The 16,557-nt window shown below is 59.9% G+C and overlaps 5 protein-coding genes across 5 annotated transcripts; all 5 read right to left on the bottom strand.

The window, feature by feature from the left end:
* Positions 1 to 173: 173 nt before the first annotated feature.
* JKF63_07162 (uncharacterized protein) lies at positions 174 to 2,048 on the bottom strand (the record flags this gene model as incomplete). Its single annotated transcript, XM_067903103.1, has 1 exon — positions 174 to 2,048. One exon carries the CDS (start codon positions 2,046 to 2,048, stop codon positions 174 to 176), a length of 1,875 nt encoding a protein of 624 aa, XP_067759541.1.
* An 869-nt stretch (positions 2,049 to 2,917) lies between these two features.
* JKF63_07161 (uncharacterized protein) lies at positions 2,918 to 5,128 on the bottom strand (the record flags this gene model as incomplete). Its single annotated transcript, XM_067903102.1, has 1 exon — positions 2,918 to 5,128. The coding sequence occupies one exon, from the start codon at positions 5,126 to 5,128 to the stop codon at positions 2,918 to 2,920; it is 2,211 nt and encodes a 736-aa protein (XP_067759540.1).
* Positions 5,129 to 6,264: 1,136 nt separating this feature from the next.
* On the bottom strand, positions 6,265 to 7,656 carry JKF63_07160 (uncharacterized protein; the record flags this gene model as incomplete). Its single annotated transcript, XM_067903101.1, has 1 exon — positions 6,265 to 7,656. One exon carries the CDS (start codon positions 7,654 to 7,656, stop codon positions 6,265 to 6,267), a length of 1,392 nt encoding a protein of 463 aa, XP_067759539.1.
* A 350-nt stretch (positions 7,657 to 8,006) lies between these two features.
* JKF63_07159 (uncharacterized protein) lies at positions 8,007 to 8,672 on the bottom strand (the record flags this gene model as incomplete). Its single annotated transcript, XM_067903100.1, has 1 exon — positions 8,007 to 8,672. The coding sequence occupies one exon, from the start codon at positions 8,670 to 8,672 to the stop codon at positions 8,007 to 8,009; it is 666 nt and encodes a 221-aa protein (XP_067759538.1).
* A 1,180-nt stretch (positions 8,673 to 9,852) lies between these two features.
* JKF63_07158 (uncharacterized protein) lies at positions 9,853 to 12,219 on the bottom strand (the record flags this gene model as incomplete). The annotated part of the gene is made up of 1 exon (XM_067903099.1): positions 9,853 to 12,219. The coding sequence occupies one exon, from the start codon at positions 12,217 to 12,219 to the stop codon at positions 9,853 to 9,855; it is 2,367 nt and encodes a 788-aa protein (XP_067759537.1).
* Between the last annotated feature and the right edge of the window lie 4,338 nt (positions 12,220 to 16,557).

The following is a 16,557-nucleotide window of genomic DNA, read 5'->3' as shown; positions in this document are numbered from 1 at the left end:
GGCGGGGAATCATCGTAAAGTCATAAGGAAAGGGGGAGGGGGGAGAAGGCCTTGTGTTTTCATCACTGATATGGCGTGTCGTCATCCCACCGGAGTCTCTCCTTCCCTCCCTCCCCCCCCCCCCCTCTCTCTCTATCAGGCAACTTCTCGCATGCGGTTGTAACCCTTTCGCCTCACATGGGAGCCGCAAAGGGAATCAGGTTACACCGATGCATAACCGTCGACGAAGGCGGCTGCGTCGATGCCATGGAATCGTGAGGGGCAGCATAACTGTCGCAAGCCCTGCCCCAGCGCCCACAACCGCAGCGGTGCGTCACTGCCGAGGGGAGGGGGTCGCTGTCGGCATTCATGGTGCGTAGCTCGCGCTTGTCCTCAGTAATACTGAACCACACCACGCGGCTGATAGCGAACTCGGTGTGTGGGAGGCCGCCCACCAGGGCTGGAGCGTCCACGCGAGTAGGGGCGAGGCTGTCTTGAAAAGGACTCTCGCCAAATATGGGCGACTTCCTCAATGGTGATGCGGGTCTTGTTGCAGTTTTTAATGTGTGTGGTTCGAAGAGAGACGGCGCATTGAATGTTTCGCACCAACGGCTGCTCGTGCCGTACTGCAGCGTCTCATCCACGTACAACGCAGGGCCGTTGGTGCCGCCCCCAATCGCGAAGAAATGTGAATTGCAGACGACAAATCGTTTATTCTGTGCACGGCCGCACCAAACATATTTCTGCAGCAGCGGCTCCTGAGGCACCACAAACAGCGGTCGACGCCGCCTACTCGTCGGGGATAGCAAGGGGCTTCGGCCAGGTACGCTACATACGCTGCGCAGTGGTGCGTGGTTGCTCGTTAAGGGCGCTGTGAGCTCTAGTGACGAATTCACCACCACTGCGTTGACGGTAGGGTTCGCGTAGAAGGGATTTTCTTTAGTCATGTGAGTCGGCATGGGCACCGGCGCACCGACATCGCCCTCATCTCTGATGCCTAGGCTCTTGTATCCGTGCCCTGAGAGGGAAGCCGCTATGGTCCCAGCAGTGCCGTGGGAACGAGTGTGACCTTCAGCGGCAGATCCCGATACGGAAGCGATGCCCGCTGCCGCCATCTCTTCACCCTGCTGACGTCGCCCCTCCACATCCGCCGCCATCCACACACCGCGTGACAGCGCGCAGTTCAGCTGGGACAACCGGAAGACAAACGTGTCGGGGGAGCCGAAGTAGATGTTGGCTGCATGTCGGATGAGGCACGGCACCTCCGGTGTGAAGCAGCCTATAACGCTGTGCGGCAACGTACTGCGGGCGCCGCCGTATCGCTGCAGGCTGGCGTGGTGTACCATATGGAATGCGTGAAGCCCACGAGAAGACAGTGGTGACGCGACAGAGGAGTCGATGCCCGACGAGACCGATGCGCTGTCGCCCTGAATCCCGTTCGGTTCGCTGCACAGCAGAGTATCATCGCGGGCGTCCACGAAGAAAAGCCCAAAGGCAACCGTTTTCACCTGCGACTGTCTCGCCTCCACGTCCTCCATGTGGCGATAGAAGCTGGCAAGACTAAAGCCATCCGTGGCAGTATCGAAGCACAACCGCCACGGATAGCCCTGCCAGCGTGGCGAGAGCGCGAGATGCACCTCGTGCAATTCGCATCGGGAAAGCGGCAGAGGCGGATTCGGAATGTCCCGCGGTGTGGCAAACAGCTGCGTCGCATCCAGGGCGCAGCAACACGACGTCCAATCTTGCATCCCCGCTTCACTGCCCGAACCCGCAGCGTTTACTCCCGCAGACACAGCGGCGGCGTCACCGGTGCGTAGGGCAGCTCTCTGTCGCAGGTCCTGCTCCTGCTGCGCTGTCGCGCTGAGCATCTGTCGCACATCGGGCCTGTAGAGGAAGCAGTTGTTGTAGGCGTCGTACATGTGGCAGCCGGGCGCAGGGAAACATGGCAGTACACGGCGGGCAATGCATGGCGGCGTTATCGAAGACGACACTCCGGTGAAGAGCACCCGCCCTTGTACACGCGTCGACGCCGGCGCCGGCGATGACGTGCTCAGAGTGGGGAGCGACATATTCAATGTCTATCCGCAACACGGCAAGCAGAAAAATGGCGGTTGCTGCGGGCAATCGAAAATCGCACGCACACGAGCGCGTGTGTGCGTGTGTGGGGGGTTACTTTGAAGTGGAGTGCTTCTCGAGAGCAGCGACACCATTCCAGAACTGAGCAGACATAAGCGAGGGGCACATAGGAGAACATACACACACACTGTGGGGGGGGGGGTCAGGAAAGCAGGTATAAAATGGGCTCTCCAACACAACGCAGCTGACGCGATAATCCCCCTCCCCCCTCAAAAAAAAAAGGGGGGGCGCGGAGGAGGGAGTTTGATGAAAAGCGGCCACACACGCAGTGGCCAAAAGATTGAGAATGATTGCCTGTAGGGAGGCGCTAGCAGTGCTCAGACTTGATGTTGTGAGGGGGGCGGTGGGGGGGTATATAAGTATATGTGTGACTGTTTTTTTTTGTGTGTATGTGCGGCGTATGAGTTCTCTTGGCGTCTAGAGTGCTCTGAAGGCCTTCAGAAACGGGGAAGAAAGCGGTGTGTGTGTGTGTGTGGGGGGGGGGTCGTTTTGCTCAAAGTGGAGAGGGAGGGGAGGGGAGGGGATATGCGATGAAGCGCAACACAAACTAACGCTTGGCAGTCCCCTCCTCCTGATCTGCATACAGCTGTGTTTGTCAGCATAAAGAAATATCTATTTTTTTTTCTTTGGGAGGCGTCTTGTACAAAGTAGGGGGGGGTACGCCAGCGCGACTCCTCCTGTGGGAAAATATGGAGAAGGACCGGCGGCGGTGCCGTGCGCAAAGGAGGAGGCGGAGGGGGAGGAGGAGCAGAGAGGGAAGAGAGGGGTGGGAGGAGATGCCACCACCACCCGCTGGCGGGTCTCATATCTTGTAGCCAATCTCGTACCCCTCGTGGACACACTGCAGGAGGTCCTCTTCGCCATGACCGTCACCGGTGTAGCTGTCGCGGCACGAGCCAGCCGTGTAGAGACTAAAGTCGTCAATCATCTCACCTCTCGCTTTTGCGCCGTCCTTCATCCACTCGTAGATCCACGTGCCGTACGTGATGTTGGGCAACATCCCAATACACCACACGACAGTGTCACAGGGAATAAAAAACTTGCGGCTGTCCGGTGGCAACGTGGAGATGTGCACGCCAGTGGCGTCAAAATTCTCGATCATGCCGTGCTTCACTACAGTGCTCTCATGGTGCTTGATCCAAAGCTTTTGTGTCCAGCCCCATCCCCGTGAAAGGTCGGCGTCCTTGTCCGCCTTATTGAAGATGGTCACCACGCGGTTGTTGCGTGGCATCCGCTGCTCCGGATGTTCCAACAGACTGCCGTCCTCGATATTCACGCCCCATTCATCCAGATAGAGCGAGACATCGCGCGAGACGCGCGGGTCGTGGAGCAGAAAAGAGGCCACATCGTGTGAGATGGCACCATTGCCAACGATTACGACGCGACGACCAGCCGTGACGCTGCCGTCAAGGATGCGAGAAAACGGCACAATGAGCGGGCACTCAGACGCGCCGACAAAGACGTGGGACGAGATACGGCGTGGCACCGAGCCGTGCGTCATGACAACGGCGTGGAAAAACTGATGATTGCGTGCCACCTCCTCGCGTGTAAATTCGGTGTGAAGGCGCACGTTGATGGAGGACTGTCGCAACTGCCGCGTCCAGTAGTCGAGCACTGCCTGGTAATTCTCCTTGCCTGGCACGCGCTTCGCGAGGTTAAGTTGGCCACCAATCACGCTCTCCTTTTCAAAGAGCGTGACATCATGGCCACGGCGCCAGAGCGTCAGCGCACACGTTACGCCCGCCGCTCCGGCCCCGACAACGGCGACCGACTTTCGGTACTTTGCCGGTGTCCATCCGCGCTGAAGCTCATAGCCGGTGATGGGGTTCAGCGCACAAGTGATGCGCTGGTGCTTGTACAGCCGGTTCACACAATGATTGCAACCGATACAGGGGATGCTGTCCTCACTCCGCCCAGCCGCTGCGTTGGCAATGTACTGGGGATCAGCAAGGAGCGGACGCGCCACGCCGACCATGTCACACACACCCTTTTCTAGAAGCTTCTCGGATAGCTCGATCGTGTGCAGACGGTGCGACGCAACGACGGGGATGTCCGCTGCGCCGACCTTCGTGAGCCGCTCCTTCAGCAACTGGCAAGCCCCTGTGAATGCTCCGTGGGGCACATAGGCCGACAGCGTCTGCACTGGCGAGTCGTGCATGCCAACGCTCGTGTTCAACAAATCGACTCGGCCGCTCTTGGCGAGTGCCTCAGCCACCTCCAGCGTCTCCGCCATCGACGTACCGCCGATTTTCAAGTCGTGCAGGCACAACCGCAGTGACACAATAAAGCGGTCGGGGTTCGCAAGAGAGTTCTTTACTGTTTCCAGCACCCGCACCGTCATCTCGAGCCGGCGCTGCAAGGACCCCCCGAAGGCATCCTGCCGAGTGTTGACCGCAGAGGAAAGAAAATTGTGGAGGAGGCTGCCCTCGCTGATGGGTATCTCCACTCCATCGAAGCCGGCCTCCTCGGCCAGTCGCGCAAACCGCTCGTACTCCGATACCACGTAATCCACCATGAAACCTGGCAGCCGGTACGGGTGCGTGTTGCGAATCGGCTGCACCGGCGACGGCGTCGACGTGGCAGATATAAAATATCGCTTGCGGGCTGCGCGGCCTGCGTGGAAGGCCTGGGCAAGCACGTAGCCACCCTCGCTGTGCACCGCCCCCGTCACGCGCGATAGTGCCCTCGCAGCGTCGAAGGTTCCAAGCATCAACGCATCCTTGTTCCAGCGACCGAGCTTCGATGTACCGAGGCCGCCCACCACGATCAATTTTGCTCCAAAGTGCGCCCGCTCACCGAAGAAGGCGGCCATGGCGGCCATGTGTTCATCGCTGTACCACTTGAGTTCGCTCTCCATGTTGAGGTACATTGGCTGCATGTAGAACCGGTTCGGGAGTTCGATCTTCCCGCCAATCCGAATCGGCGTGAAGAGCTTGGACGCGACCGCCGGCGCAGCTGCCCTTCCCGTGATGGTCGTCATCATCGCAGCAGTGGACGCAATGTTTGCTGACATGATTAAGGGGAAACGAGGCGAGGGGGAGGGGAAGGGGGAAGAGGGAGCCAGACGATAGGAGGGCGACGGGTGCGAGGTCACCTTTGCATGCTCACCGGTCCACTCGCGACTGACGAGCCTTTGGGGAGACAAGGGGGAGACAAGAAACCATAAAAAAGTTGAGAAACCGTAAAAATGGAGAGAGAGGAGAAAAGGTTGGAGAGAGTTGAGCCACGCGGGTGAGATGTCAGTGCAAAGGTGACGGTGGTTCGAAGTCGTATGACTCAGCGAGAAACGCGCTAGTCGTGCTGTAATGCCGCGTGGTGTGTGTGTGTTGAAGCCGCAGAAGGAAGCCTCTACTCAATGCCCCCCTACTGCCTTTCTTGGGGCGGGGGGAGAGAGGGAGGGGGGGGGGCCAAGGGAGGAGTCTCGGCACCGCTGCTTTAGAAATCGCTTCAATGCGTCACGATGGGAAACGGGGCGGGTGCCCTCCACCCTCCCACCCCGCTCTCGCGCAGCCTGCCTGCCTTTGTGTACCCTGAGTGAACTCATCTAGACGTGGCTCAGTGCATCCTCCCCTCTCTCTCCTTCGCCTTTTCTCCGCTAAGCGAGCTCAACTCAGTGTAGACACGCACACTCACTCCCACACAGAGTCGCGCTCGCATGCACATATGTGTGCGTGTACGTGGATGCAGATCTTCACAGACAAATGTAAGAAGAAAAAAAAAGATTCAGAACAGCGCTATAATGAAACCCCCCCAAAAAGAGAATGGAGCATCAGAGTACCCTCAATGACCACACACACACACACACACAGACACAGACGCACACACAACACAACACAACACAACACCAGTGCCAGTAGCCCAACACAAGGGTCAGCACACATCCACTGCGTATACGGACACGTCGTACATGGAGCGAAGGAGGGAGGGAAGGGGAGGGAGGGAGGGGCCATGCGTACAGCGTTATGAAGTTTGGTGATATGTGAATAGGCAAGAAACAAACAGGCAAGGCAAAATATAAAAACAAAAGACGACGCAATTAAAGCAGCATAAAAAAAAAAAAAACAGGCGAGCCAGTCGACCACGAAGGGAAGAAAAAACTGGGGAGGCGCGTCGGTGTGCGTCCGTGGCTGTCCTACGCCTCAAATATCCCTACTTGGAGAGCTCACGCGGCAAAGGCAGCGCGTAGAGGGCCTGAATAAATTGCTGTGACTGTCCCGGCAGTGGGCAGGCAGCGACACCGTTGTTTGGCCACGCGTTCAACAACTCGCGGATCTTGTCGAGACGCTGCCGACACGTCATGCCAGCCGAGTTCACCTCTACTGGACCGGGCACGTGCATGGGTGAAGCGCTGTTCAGCGCCCCGCCTGTCGTTGGTGCATGGGGCACATTCAAACTGGTCAGCGTTGCCCACAGGTCCTCGGCCGGGGCGGAGGCTGACGATGCGCCAAGGCCATCGACGGCCGCGCGGGGGTTCGGCCCCCTCGATAGACTTGCAGAGGGCACTTTGTAGTTCGCCAGCCTCGCCAACTCATCGTCGGGCAGCTGCGGGAGCTGGTTCACCCAGTGCTGCGGCTGCTGCTGGTGGGGGAGTGCCTGCGCCGCTGCAATGTTAGTGGCAGCATTGGCAGGCGTGTAGTAGCTCAATGCGTCCATGTTGCCCCCCGCCGCGCTACCATTGCCTCCGCGGTTTGGTGTCGCGCTTGCTTTCGACGCCGACTTGCAGAAGCTGCTGCCATCGCCGCTATCAAAAGTTGACGGCGACAGAGCCGGACCCGGGCCGCTGGCACAAGCACCAGCGCCGCCAGAGCGGCCCATCTCGTCAGCGGAGGCCCACCTCTGTAAAAGGATGTCAACGTGCGCGTCTCGGATACCGCTGTAACGAATCTCTAGCTGCACCGTTGACGCATCCACGATGCCGATCACCTTCCGCCACCCACACTGGCATGGCAGCTTTAGCTCCACGCGTAACGGCTCGGCGCCGCTGCCACGCTGGGGCAACGTAGCCAAAGTCACATTCACCTCCGGCGCTGCCAGCGTGTAGTCATCGCGGTTTTTAAGGGTTAAGATGTACGTACCAGCCATGAGCATGAACTCCTTCGCCAGAACCTTCTCCCTTCGCGAGAGCGGGTACGTCATGCCGTCCTGCAGGTAGATCGCTTCGTCTGGGACATAACCTTCCTTGACAACAAGGTCGACTTGCTGGATGGGCAGCAGAATACCGTCCATCTTGCGTACGATGCTGTCACACCGTGCCATGTACGCAGTCATCTTGCCTGCGCAGAACTCCGACAGCTTCCTGGAGTACTCCGCGCTCTTTGGATCCCTTTCTGATAGAGCCGTGTGGCGCACGTGGTTCAGAATACAGAGGCCACGCACGTACTGTTGATAAACACCGTCGTAGGATTGCAGGAGCCGGCCCAGCTCGTTACGGTACTGGCTGTCACTGCTGATGCGTTGCTTATTCCTATCAACGTCATACTCGCGCTGCTCGCACTGACGCAACAAGTCAAGGCTCTCGGCCAAAAGCAATTTTTGAGTCATGGCTGGCTGTTGTCGGAGTTTAGAGTGGTGGTGATGTGTGTGTGTGTGAGAGAGTGGGGGGGAGGGGGGGAGGGAGGAGGCGGCGGCAACAGACTTCTTCCAGGGACGCTGTTCTATTCTGTTTTCCTCTAATGTTCATGTGACTCTGTTGGCACTCGCGGGTGAAGAGTCGCCGCGCTCGGTGTCAGGCAGCACCTCACACCGCCCCTTCCCTGGCTACATACCCCTTGAAACATAAAAAAAAATAAACGCATCCACGCGAGGCTGGGAATCGCATCAAAAAATCAAAGCGAGCGTCATCCAACACAAAGCACACATACACACGTGGGACACACGAGTTTGCAACCCCACTAGAGCAGCTTTAGATGCCCTGTAACCTCGTCAACCAGGCTTTTCGGTCCCGGCCCCACGGCCACGACGGTTTTGCTGCCCGGCGCCACCTGCGTGCGGCCGGCGTCGCGGATGACGTAGTGGGGCAGCTTCACTCGCCGCGCATGCTTCGCCAGCTCTACCATGGTGGGCTCGTCAGAGCATTGCAGGGCAACCTTGGTGCAGCCGCTGACCTTCCACGCGTCATACCACTGAACCCAGAGCGCGGATACGGGGTCCAGGGCGGACTGTGAACTACCCGCCTCTCCTGATTTGAGGGATATGACCTCCTCGACCATCGCCACCGCGGCATGGGCACACTGCGCAGCAATCTTTCCGTTGCCCATCTTCAAATCTTTCCGGACGACGAGCGCCATCTTGACTGGCTCACCTGTGGCGGCGAGGCCGCTCACTTGTCGGCACCTCTCTGCTGGCCAGCGGATCAGTGACGTCAAAGAGCCTCGCATCATGAGCAGCGCCATCGCAGCAAACGTACATACGAACGCGACCGTTACACTTGACCAGAAAGACCACCGAACCGCTGCCGCCGCCCCCGCCTCGAACTCGTCAGAGCCCGATATGGCTGCCTGTATGACAGAGAAAAGGGAAGGCGAGAGGAGTCGCGCTGCCCCGACCATGTAGTCCATGAAGGTGTACGCGCGTGGCAGGAGGACGGCAAAGACGCGAGAGGAAGAAAAAAAGGGGGGGGAGTGGGAGCGGACGCGGTTAAGGTCGGGTTCAGTGCGGCAACAGTAGCAACAGCAGCAGCAACAACAAAAACGAAGCAGAGAGAACAGGAGGATGCGACGCTCGCAGTGATGCTTTCCCTCCACTTCGACAATAAAGCGCACGATGCTCCTCCCTCTTCTCTGTATAAATATGCCCTTCTATGTGTGCGTGTGTGCGTGCGTGCGTGTGTGTGTGTGTGTGTGTGTGTGTGATGGAATGGGGGGGGGAGGGTACCGCGCTGATAGGGAGAGGCTGACGACGAGCGCGTGCCGGAACGGGCGTGCGGGCTACCAATACGCACACACACATACACACCGAGAGAGATTGAGGGTAGGTGGGGGGAGGAAGAGGGGGAGTAAGAGGGGGAGTAAGAGGAAGAGGAGGAGATTGAGAATACAACGCATGTATATATAATATATATATATGTACTCGTCAGAGGCAGTGGCAGTTTTTTGCAGTGTCAAGAGCCATAAAGAACAGGAAAAAAGGAGAAAGGGGGGGGGTGGTGGTGGCGGGACTTAAACGGGAGGGGGATGGCACCCATGCACAAAAATCCTTCATGCGCGTATCAACGAAAGCTTGATCGATACAGAGCAGTACGCAGAGCCAAAGTACCGAGTATCTCACCCGACAGCCTTCCTCCTCCTCCTCCTCCCTCCCCCCCCGCTTTTCCACGTATTGTTGTAGCGCAGCTTTCATCCATAAAGTCCATTCGCACCAACACTGTTGTGCAACGCACGCCTTTTTTACCCCCGTGAAATGTTGTCAGCAATGGGGAAACTGTAGAACGAGTCTGTCTGTGTCTGTCTGTCTGTCTGTGTGTGGGGGGGAGGGAGGGAGGGGGGAAAGAGGTTGACTCACTCAAATGCATATCTGGCGCTTGTCTCACCTTCATTTACTGGCAGCGAGGGAGGAAGAGGGGAGAGGGGACATGCGAAATAAAGCACGTATACAGAGGGGTTGAGAGATGTGCAGGAGGAGCCGAGCTCCGTCCAACAAGTCCACACTGCACCCTGCAAGTCCACGACTCACTCCCCTCCCCCCCCCCTCCCCCCTCTCGCATGCCTAGAGCATCAGTGGGTGTTACCCCACCCCTAGTTAGTGGAACACCACCACTACGGCGGAGGTGTTGTCAGTGCCGGAGAGGTTATGAAGGACGTACTCCGTCAAGCGCCGCGCCGCTGCCTGCACAATAGAAAAGTTGAGTCCACTGCCGGTGGGGCCCGGCAACGAGGCCACAGCGGAGTGAACTTCGTTGCACCCCACATCTTCGTTGCCGCCTGGGGTGCAGAACGCAGCACCACGAGAACAATGCGAGCTTGTGGCCCTTCGCTCGCAACAGGGCGACGGGTGCCGTAGCGGACCACACGCGAGCGCCCCCCCAAAGGACAACGGCGTTACATCGGCTGCACTCGATACCTGTGCATCCACTCCATCAAACACCGACAACCCTCTCCCCTCTCCACCTGCAACATTCGAGGGATCTCCTGAGGCCTCCTCGCCAGACATCACTCCGGTTGAAGGCGCCTTGGGCTGCCGCCGTGCGGCGGCTAACGCACTGCAGACGAAGGCGAGCACATCTTCGGAGTTCATGCGGTCCCAGACGCCGTCGGAGGCTATAATGAGTACCTCGCCGCGGTGCACCTCCCACTCGTAGACGTCGGCGATGTTGCTCACCGCATTGCTGGTCAACACCTCAGCCGATGACGGCAAAGGTGGGGACAATGGCGAGAGCGGCGACTGTGGAAGCTGCTGCTGCTGCGGTCTTACAGGCGCGTTGGCCGCACCCTCCGCAGCGCCGGGTGGGTGCGATCCGCAGGAAGATGTGACAGAGACCGTCCGCGCCTCGCCCACGGCGCCTCGCACATGGCGGGCACCCCGCTGCAAATTGACTATTGCAGCTTCGCAGCCATCAGCGTCCTCACTCATGGGACTTCGCAGTGGTGTATTCGAACCCGACTGCCAACGTAGGGTGCCCATCATGGAGTCGCCAGCGGCGGGGGCATCACCGCACCGCAGCGTGCTCGCGGGCGGTACCAGCCCCTCGACTACCTCGAACTTTGACGACGACATGGCGGATGTAGTGCTTGCCGTCCTGCGCCCCTCCACTCCCGTCGGCATCGACGAAAAACCCTCGGGGGCATCGGTCGATGATGATGTGGCGGCCGAGGCCCACCATTGAGCTGGTGCAACCTTGTAGCGGTAGTCACCCAACCCTCGCGTCACATCGAGGCTACCGCCTATGCGGTCAAACTCCACTACACCGCCAGCAGCCTGGATTCGGGCTCTCTCGGTTGGGCAAGCAGAGATGCGGTGGTCAGTGGTGCTCAGCAGAAGGATACCAGTATCAAGACGGCCAATGATGGCACGGCTATCACCCAAATTCGCGAGGCAGAGTCGGTACGTGTCCTCTACACATGTAGTCGGTATCGGCGACAGGGGTACCACCTCGTCACACCCCGTTCGCCTCCGCGACTCACCATCTGACGCCGCAGGTGTGCAAGTAGTAGCAAGCCCGCCGCCGTTGAACCGCTCGACAGTGTCGCTGGTAGCCAACAGTGGGGTGCCGTTCGAAGACCTACTAATCCCCCCACTCACATCGCTGTGGCGCAAGGCGGTTGCGAGCGGTGCCTTGAAAAAGACTGCCACGCTGGCGGTCGATCCGGCGTCGCGGCATTGGGCGGGGCGGCCTCGTGTCGAGTTGTGCAGAAGGTTGTAGCATGTTAGGTCCAGGTGCATCAGTGCCTGCACAAGGGAGGCGCTCACAGCCCGCTGGAAGTGCACGGCGTCTGCCAGGGAGATCTCGTGATGGTCACGATGCGGTCTCTTCACGGGCTCCTCTCGAAAGGAGGTGCTGCTCCGCGTGACGCGCATCGCACCTCCGCCCTCCTGCTGGTCCGGCTCGACTTGCTCCTGGAGATCCTGCAACGCGTGCTCGAAGTGCTCCTGAAAAAACTTCGAGGCAAACGACGCAACGCCGTCGCCGCAGTGACCGTCGAACACCCCAACACACTGGAACACAACATCAGCGTGGGCATCGACGATGTGATGTGGTCCCGCCTCTTTCTGTCTTGTCGTCGATTGTGTCGCATCCGCCTGCTCCGTACCTTCGCCCGCAGCCTCGGTATCACTTGGCGCGCCCACGCCACCCGGCGCTTCAGTCACCGGCGTGGGAGCATTGGCAGTGATGGGCTCTGCAGCCGCGCGTCTACGCAGCCGCACTCGGAGGTCATTCACAATCATGGCACTGTCCTCTTGCGTCCTACGGCAGCCACGCAGCGAGCTGAACGCGCAGTGGAACTGCATAGTCGGAGGCACCACCGCCGGCAAGGGCGTGGGCATCGAGGGTGGCACGCCTTCGGTAGCAGCGGTGGTGGTCGTCGTCACAGCATTGGTTAGTGAGTCCGATGCCGGCAACATGTCCGACGGCACACCGCCCTCGGCCGGCGCCTCGTGTGCGGACATGGCAACTGCCCAAGAGGCACTCCGTGTACGGGTACGCAGCTCCGGTGAGGACCGCTGTGGCGAGATGCATTGGGGGTGGGTCGCTTCTCTAGTGGGAGCGGCGTGGGTTGCCGCTGCACGCGGCGCCGAGAAGCTGCCGCGAGGCCATGACGTCGAAGGGGAGGCGTGGCTTCCTGATAAAGCCGTCAGTGGCAGAGGCGGTGGCAGTGGCATTGCCGAGAATCCGTGAGCGCGGAAGCTGCCTAAAGCGCTGCGCCCCTCCCCGAGGCCCCCACTGTCCCCGTGGGGGGTGGGAGAAGGAGCTGTGATGACGCTGGTGTCGCTAATGGACAACGGAGAGCACACATTCGTCACGCTCTGCAGCCTACGTAGCTCTAACTCTTCCCCAAAGTAAAGGGGAGCAATGTCGCTCTCCACGGGAGCCGGGTACGGAGCGGCAGTGCAGGAGAGTCTCCTGACACACCGGCGTGTCGGCGCCATTCTGACTTCGCTGCCCGGTCCTCCGACCGCTGTCGCTGCTGTCGGGGACGAGCACTGCAAGGTAGCCCACGGTGACGATACCGATACTCTCTCCTCCCCTGCCAAGGGGCTGCCACGTGAAAGACTAGTAGATGATAAAACAGGCTTCCGTGCACTGGCGGAGGTTGTCTTCCACACACATGTGCCCGCCGCCCCCCTGCTTGGAGAGAGGCACCCGGACAGGTGCGGTGTGTTGGGGGCAAGCAGGGGCCTCTGCGGCGGAGTCGAGCATGTTGACGCCAAACCCACTCTAGTGGATCCCTCAAGCGACGTGTTGGCCTTCGCTGTCACCTCACCCACCACGCAGCGACCGGCTGCGTCGGCACAGCAGCTCGTCTGCAGTGGTGACAACTGGCGCATTGGTGCGCCGCCGCCCGGAACACATCGTTGTTTGGTCTGCACGAATTGATGCAGTGGTGCACGGGGCTGTGAACCAGCGAACGTGGTCGACGACGTGAACGAGTCCTCCACCGCTGAAGCCGGGATGGGGCACTTGAATGACAACAGCGATGGTGTAGGGGTTGAGGGCTGCCGGTGCGATCGGTGGGTGCTGTTGAAGTACGACACCTCATCGATGGGGGAGAGGTGACAACTGCCACCGTGGCATTGCACAGTCGCCGCGGACATGGGAAACCACAGTGCGCCTACGCGCGCGTCCGCGCTTCTCGCTGGTGTGCGAGATGCACTCCAGGGACTAGGCAGAGACGGCGCTGATAAACGAGTATTCGGAGCACCCTTCATGGCGGTGGTCATCAGTGAGGGAGATGTGCACATGCTTCCGCCACACACTCCTCCAGCAGTCTGAGGAGCTGCAGTGACGGCGCAGGCAGCGCCGGCGCCCCCACGCTGGCCGACATCCGAAGGAAACAAAGGAGTTGTCTCCGTCGGCCGCCGTCGCAATGGGGACGAAGGCGCGTGCTCCGGGAGCGAAAGCGGCCACGGTTTTGTTATGGCGGTATCCGCCAAGACAAGCGAGCTGTGGTCACTGCTCGTGTGTTGTTGGTGGTGGTGCTGCTGCTGCGTGGGCAGTGGCGTTCTGTCGAGAGAAAGGGCCATCGAATAGGGGTGGGACATGCAGAGCGACATCGTGGGTGCGTGGACTCGACTACTTCTGGGGTCGGTGCAAGCCGACAAATCATGAGGCGGTATACTGGCGAGACCTTGTCTCACGTTCGCCACACTCTCCCATCCGCCAGATGCAGCGCCAGAGGATGAAGGGCTGCAAGACTTTGGTGTGGGAACGGCGTTGGCGTCATCGGCGCCACTGGACCGGCGCGATGGTGGCGGCTCCCATCCTTGCAGAGATTTGAAACGAGCTGCGTCGCAGGCGCTGCCGCCGGCTGCGATATCGCTCACCAAAATCTTCGCAGCGTGAAGGGAGTGCGGTGTAACCTGGGGCTTCAAGGCACGCTCAGCGGGGGAACACGGTGAGGGCGCAGCTGCTCCGATGAGGGGTGTTGTGCCTCCGCCCGCATTCCAAACGCCGACCCCCGTGCGTGCGCGGACGTGTTCACGCCATCGCTGCTGAACTGCTCTGGCTGGGATCGACACCGGCGACGTCGCACGGAACGGCACGAGCGAGAAGACCGGTGCGATGCTGCAAGGACATGGGGAGAGGACGACACGGAAGGAGTCGAGTAGCGAAGTGTCACTGTTAAAGGATCGCCTACGCGTGGTTGCCATTGGTGGCGCTTCAGGGACAGTCATCGCTACGCAGGCGGGTGTGGTCAGAGCCGTACTAGAGGGTTCACTGCCCAGCCCTGTGTTGACGAGGACGCAGCTACCACTAGTGTGAGAGAGATTGAGTGGCAAGGACGGTGTGGGCTGCGCTGTCGCAGGTGGGACACGGTTGTCCGCGTCACCCCGGCCTCCGCGTAGCATAACGGGCAGCGACAAATGCGGTGCAGTGGAGGTGTCCAGCATCCACGAAGGCGCACCCCTGTCGTCGCAATGTGTCTTCTCCACTTCCTTTTGCAGCGATGCCGGAGCGGCTTCGGGGTAACACCGGCTGCTGTCATCAGGCACCATCACTACTTTCCCTGCGCTGGTGTGTCGAATGTGCGGTGCCGCGGCATCCCAGACGCGCCCGTCTGTTAGCGAGAGGCGACGAAACGCGTGCGCCTGTCTGTGCTCGCACACGTCAGGGGTTTGGGGGGTGCTGTCCCCCTCGGCCCCACCGTCCCCTGCGCGGTCGAGAACTTCGCAGTCGCGAGCGGCTGAGAGCGCGACGTTGAGAAGCGCATCGGGTGGCCGCCATTGCGATGCTGGTTTCCCTGTGGGCTCCAAGTAGCGCATGCCTGGCCCACGCGGAGCGACTGCGGCGGCGACATCGAAGCCTTCACACGACGACGACGACGCAGAGGTGAGCAGCGCTAGCAGATTGACACCACTGGGCTCTTCACCTCCACCGCGATCCTCTGACGGGCTCAGTCGGCGGCACGGAAGCTCGGGGGTGTTGGTGTCGATAATTCGAGAAACTGAGCTCTCAGATGAAGGCGAGGAGGATCGCATACACCTGGAGGAGTTTGTCGCCCCAATAGAAAAAACATTCACAGCGGCCAGTGGTGCCGCGCGACAATGACGGCACTTGCAGACCCTCAATACCGCTGGCGCTGCTGTTCCATCCGATAGCGGCGAGCCTACCATACCTGCCAGTACGCCAACTGTGCTCGACGGCGGGTTCAACTCTCCCAGCGGTGTTGCTGTCTTGTTGACACGGCCACTGATCCAAGCGTCAGCTGGACCAGCTGCGTCCGTCAAGGCAGCTCCCATCACACCAAAAAGAGAGGACTGTGTCGCATTGCGCACACGGACTCCTGTCGTCGCCGAAACCGAGACCGGTGGTGACGAAGGGAGTGCAGGTGGTTCAACACATCGATACGGGGCATTGCATCTTGAGCGATACCCTTCGCCGCAGTGGTGGCATGCAGCGCTGCTGACATTCTCCTGGGGGCGAGACGTGCTCGACAGTGAGTCCCCGTTCCCGCACCAAAGCGACCGCGCCTGTGCGGCGCCCAGTGTGGGCTTCGTAGAAGTCCCGATGAACTTGCAAGTCATCTGCACCGTTGGTGGTTGGCCAAACCTGCACCCACTAGCGTTGCCGCTTCCGGTGCAGCTGCGGCAGCGATGCGCACTTCGAGCAGGGACATTGTGTGCTGTGGTGACAGGTGAAGCAGCACGGTGGCTGTGTTTCGATATCGGCACTGATGTTGACCGCAACGGGGGCTGGCGCAGGGAGTTGCTCGAACGTCTGACGAGCCGTAACACACGCTGTTTGACCAACTCCACTGCCAGGGAGGAGGTGCGACCCGCTCGCTCGGCTGCGTTCGATTGCGGCAACAACGTTGCGCTTGAGCCTTGGGCCAACTTCGACTCACAAGACGCACACGTGGCGGAGGCTGTCGAGGGGACTGTAGAAGTCTCTCGATAAAATGCACTGCTGCTGCTGGCGGTGGTGATGACGTTGGTGCCTACACGAGACACGTCAGACGTGCATGGAGGCACAACAAGCAAGGGAATCGACGAGACATGTGGCTGGCTCATTTTTTCACACGCCGATTGATAAGAAGCGCGCGCGCGCACGGGGGAGGGGAGAAGGGGGTGAGGGGAAGGGAAAGAAAGGGATCGAGAGATGCGCTGGAAAAGAACTGCGGGGTCGGCCTCCACCCCACCCCCCTCTCACACCCCTCAAATCAACTCTGTCGAGGTCTATGATTTCCCTTTGAGGGGAAAGGGGAAGGAGGTGAGGGATTTCTATGGAGGTGCGCATACACGCGCGCGCACGTGATACTGCGACTGTCCTTTTCTGTTTCTGTGTAA

Source organism: Porcisia hertigi, chromosome 6 (assembly GCF_017918235.1).
Source record: "Porcisia hertigi strain C119 chromosome 6, whole genome shotgun sequence".
Lineage (NCBI taxonomy): Eukaryota > Euglenozoa > Kinetoplastea > Trypanosomatida > Trypanosomatidae > Porcisia > Porcisia hertigi.
This window is presented reverse-complemented; position numbering and strand designations above follow the sequence as displayed.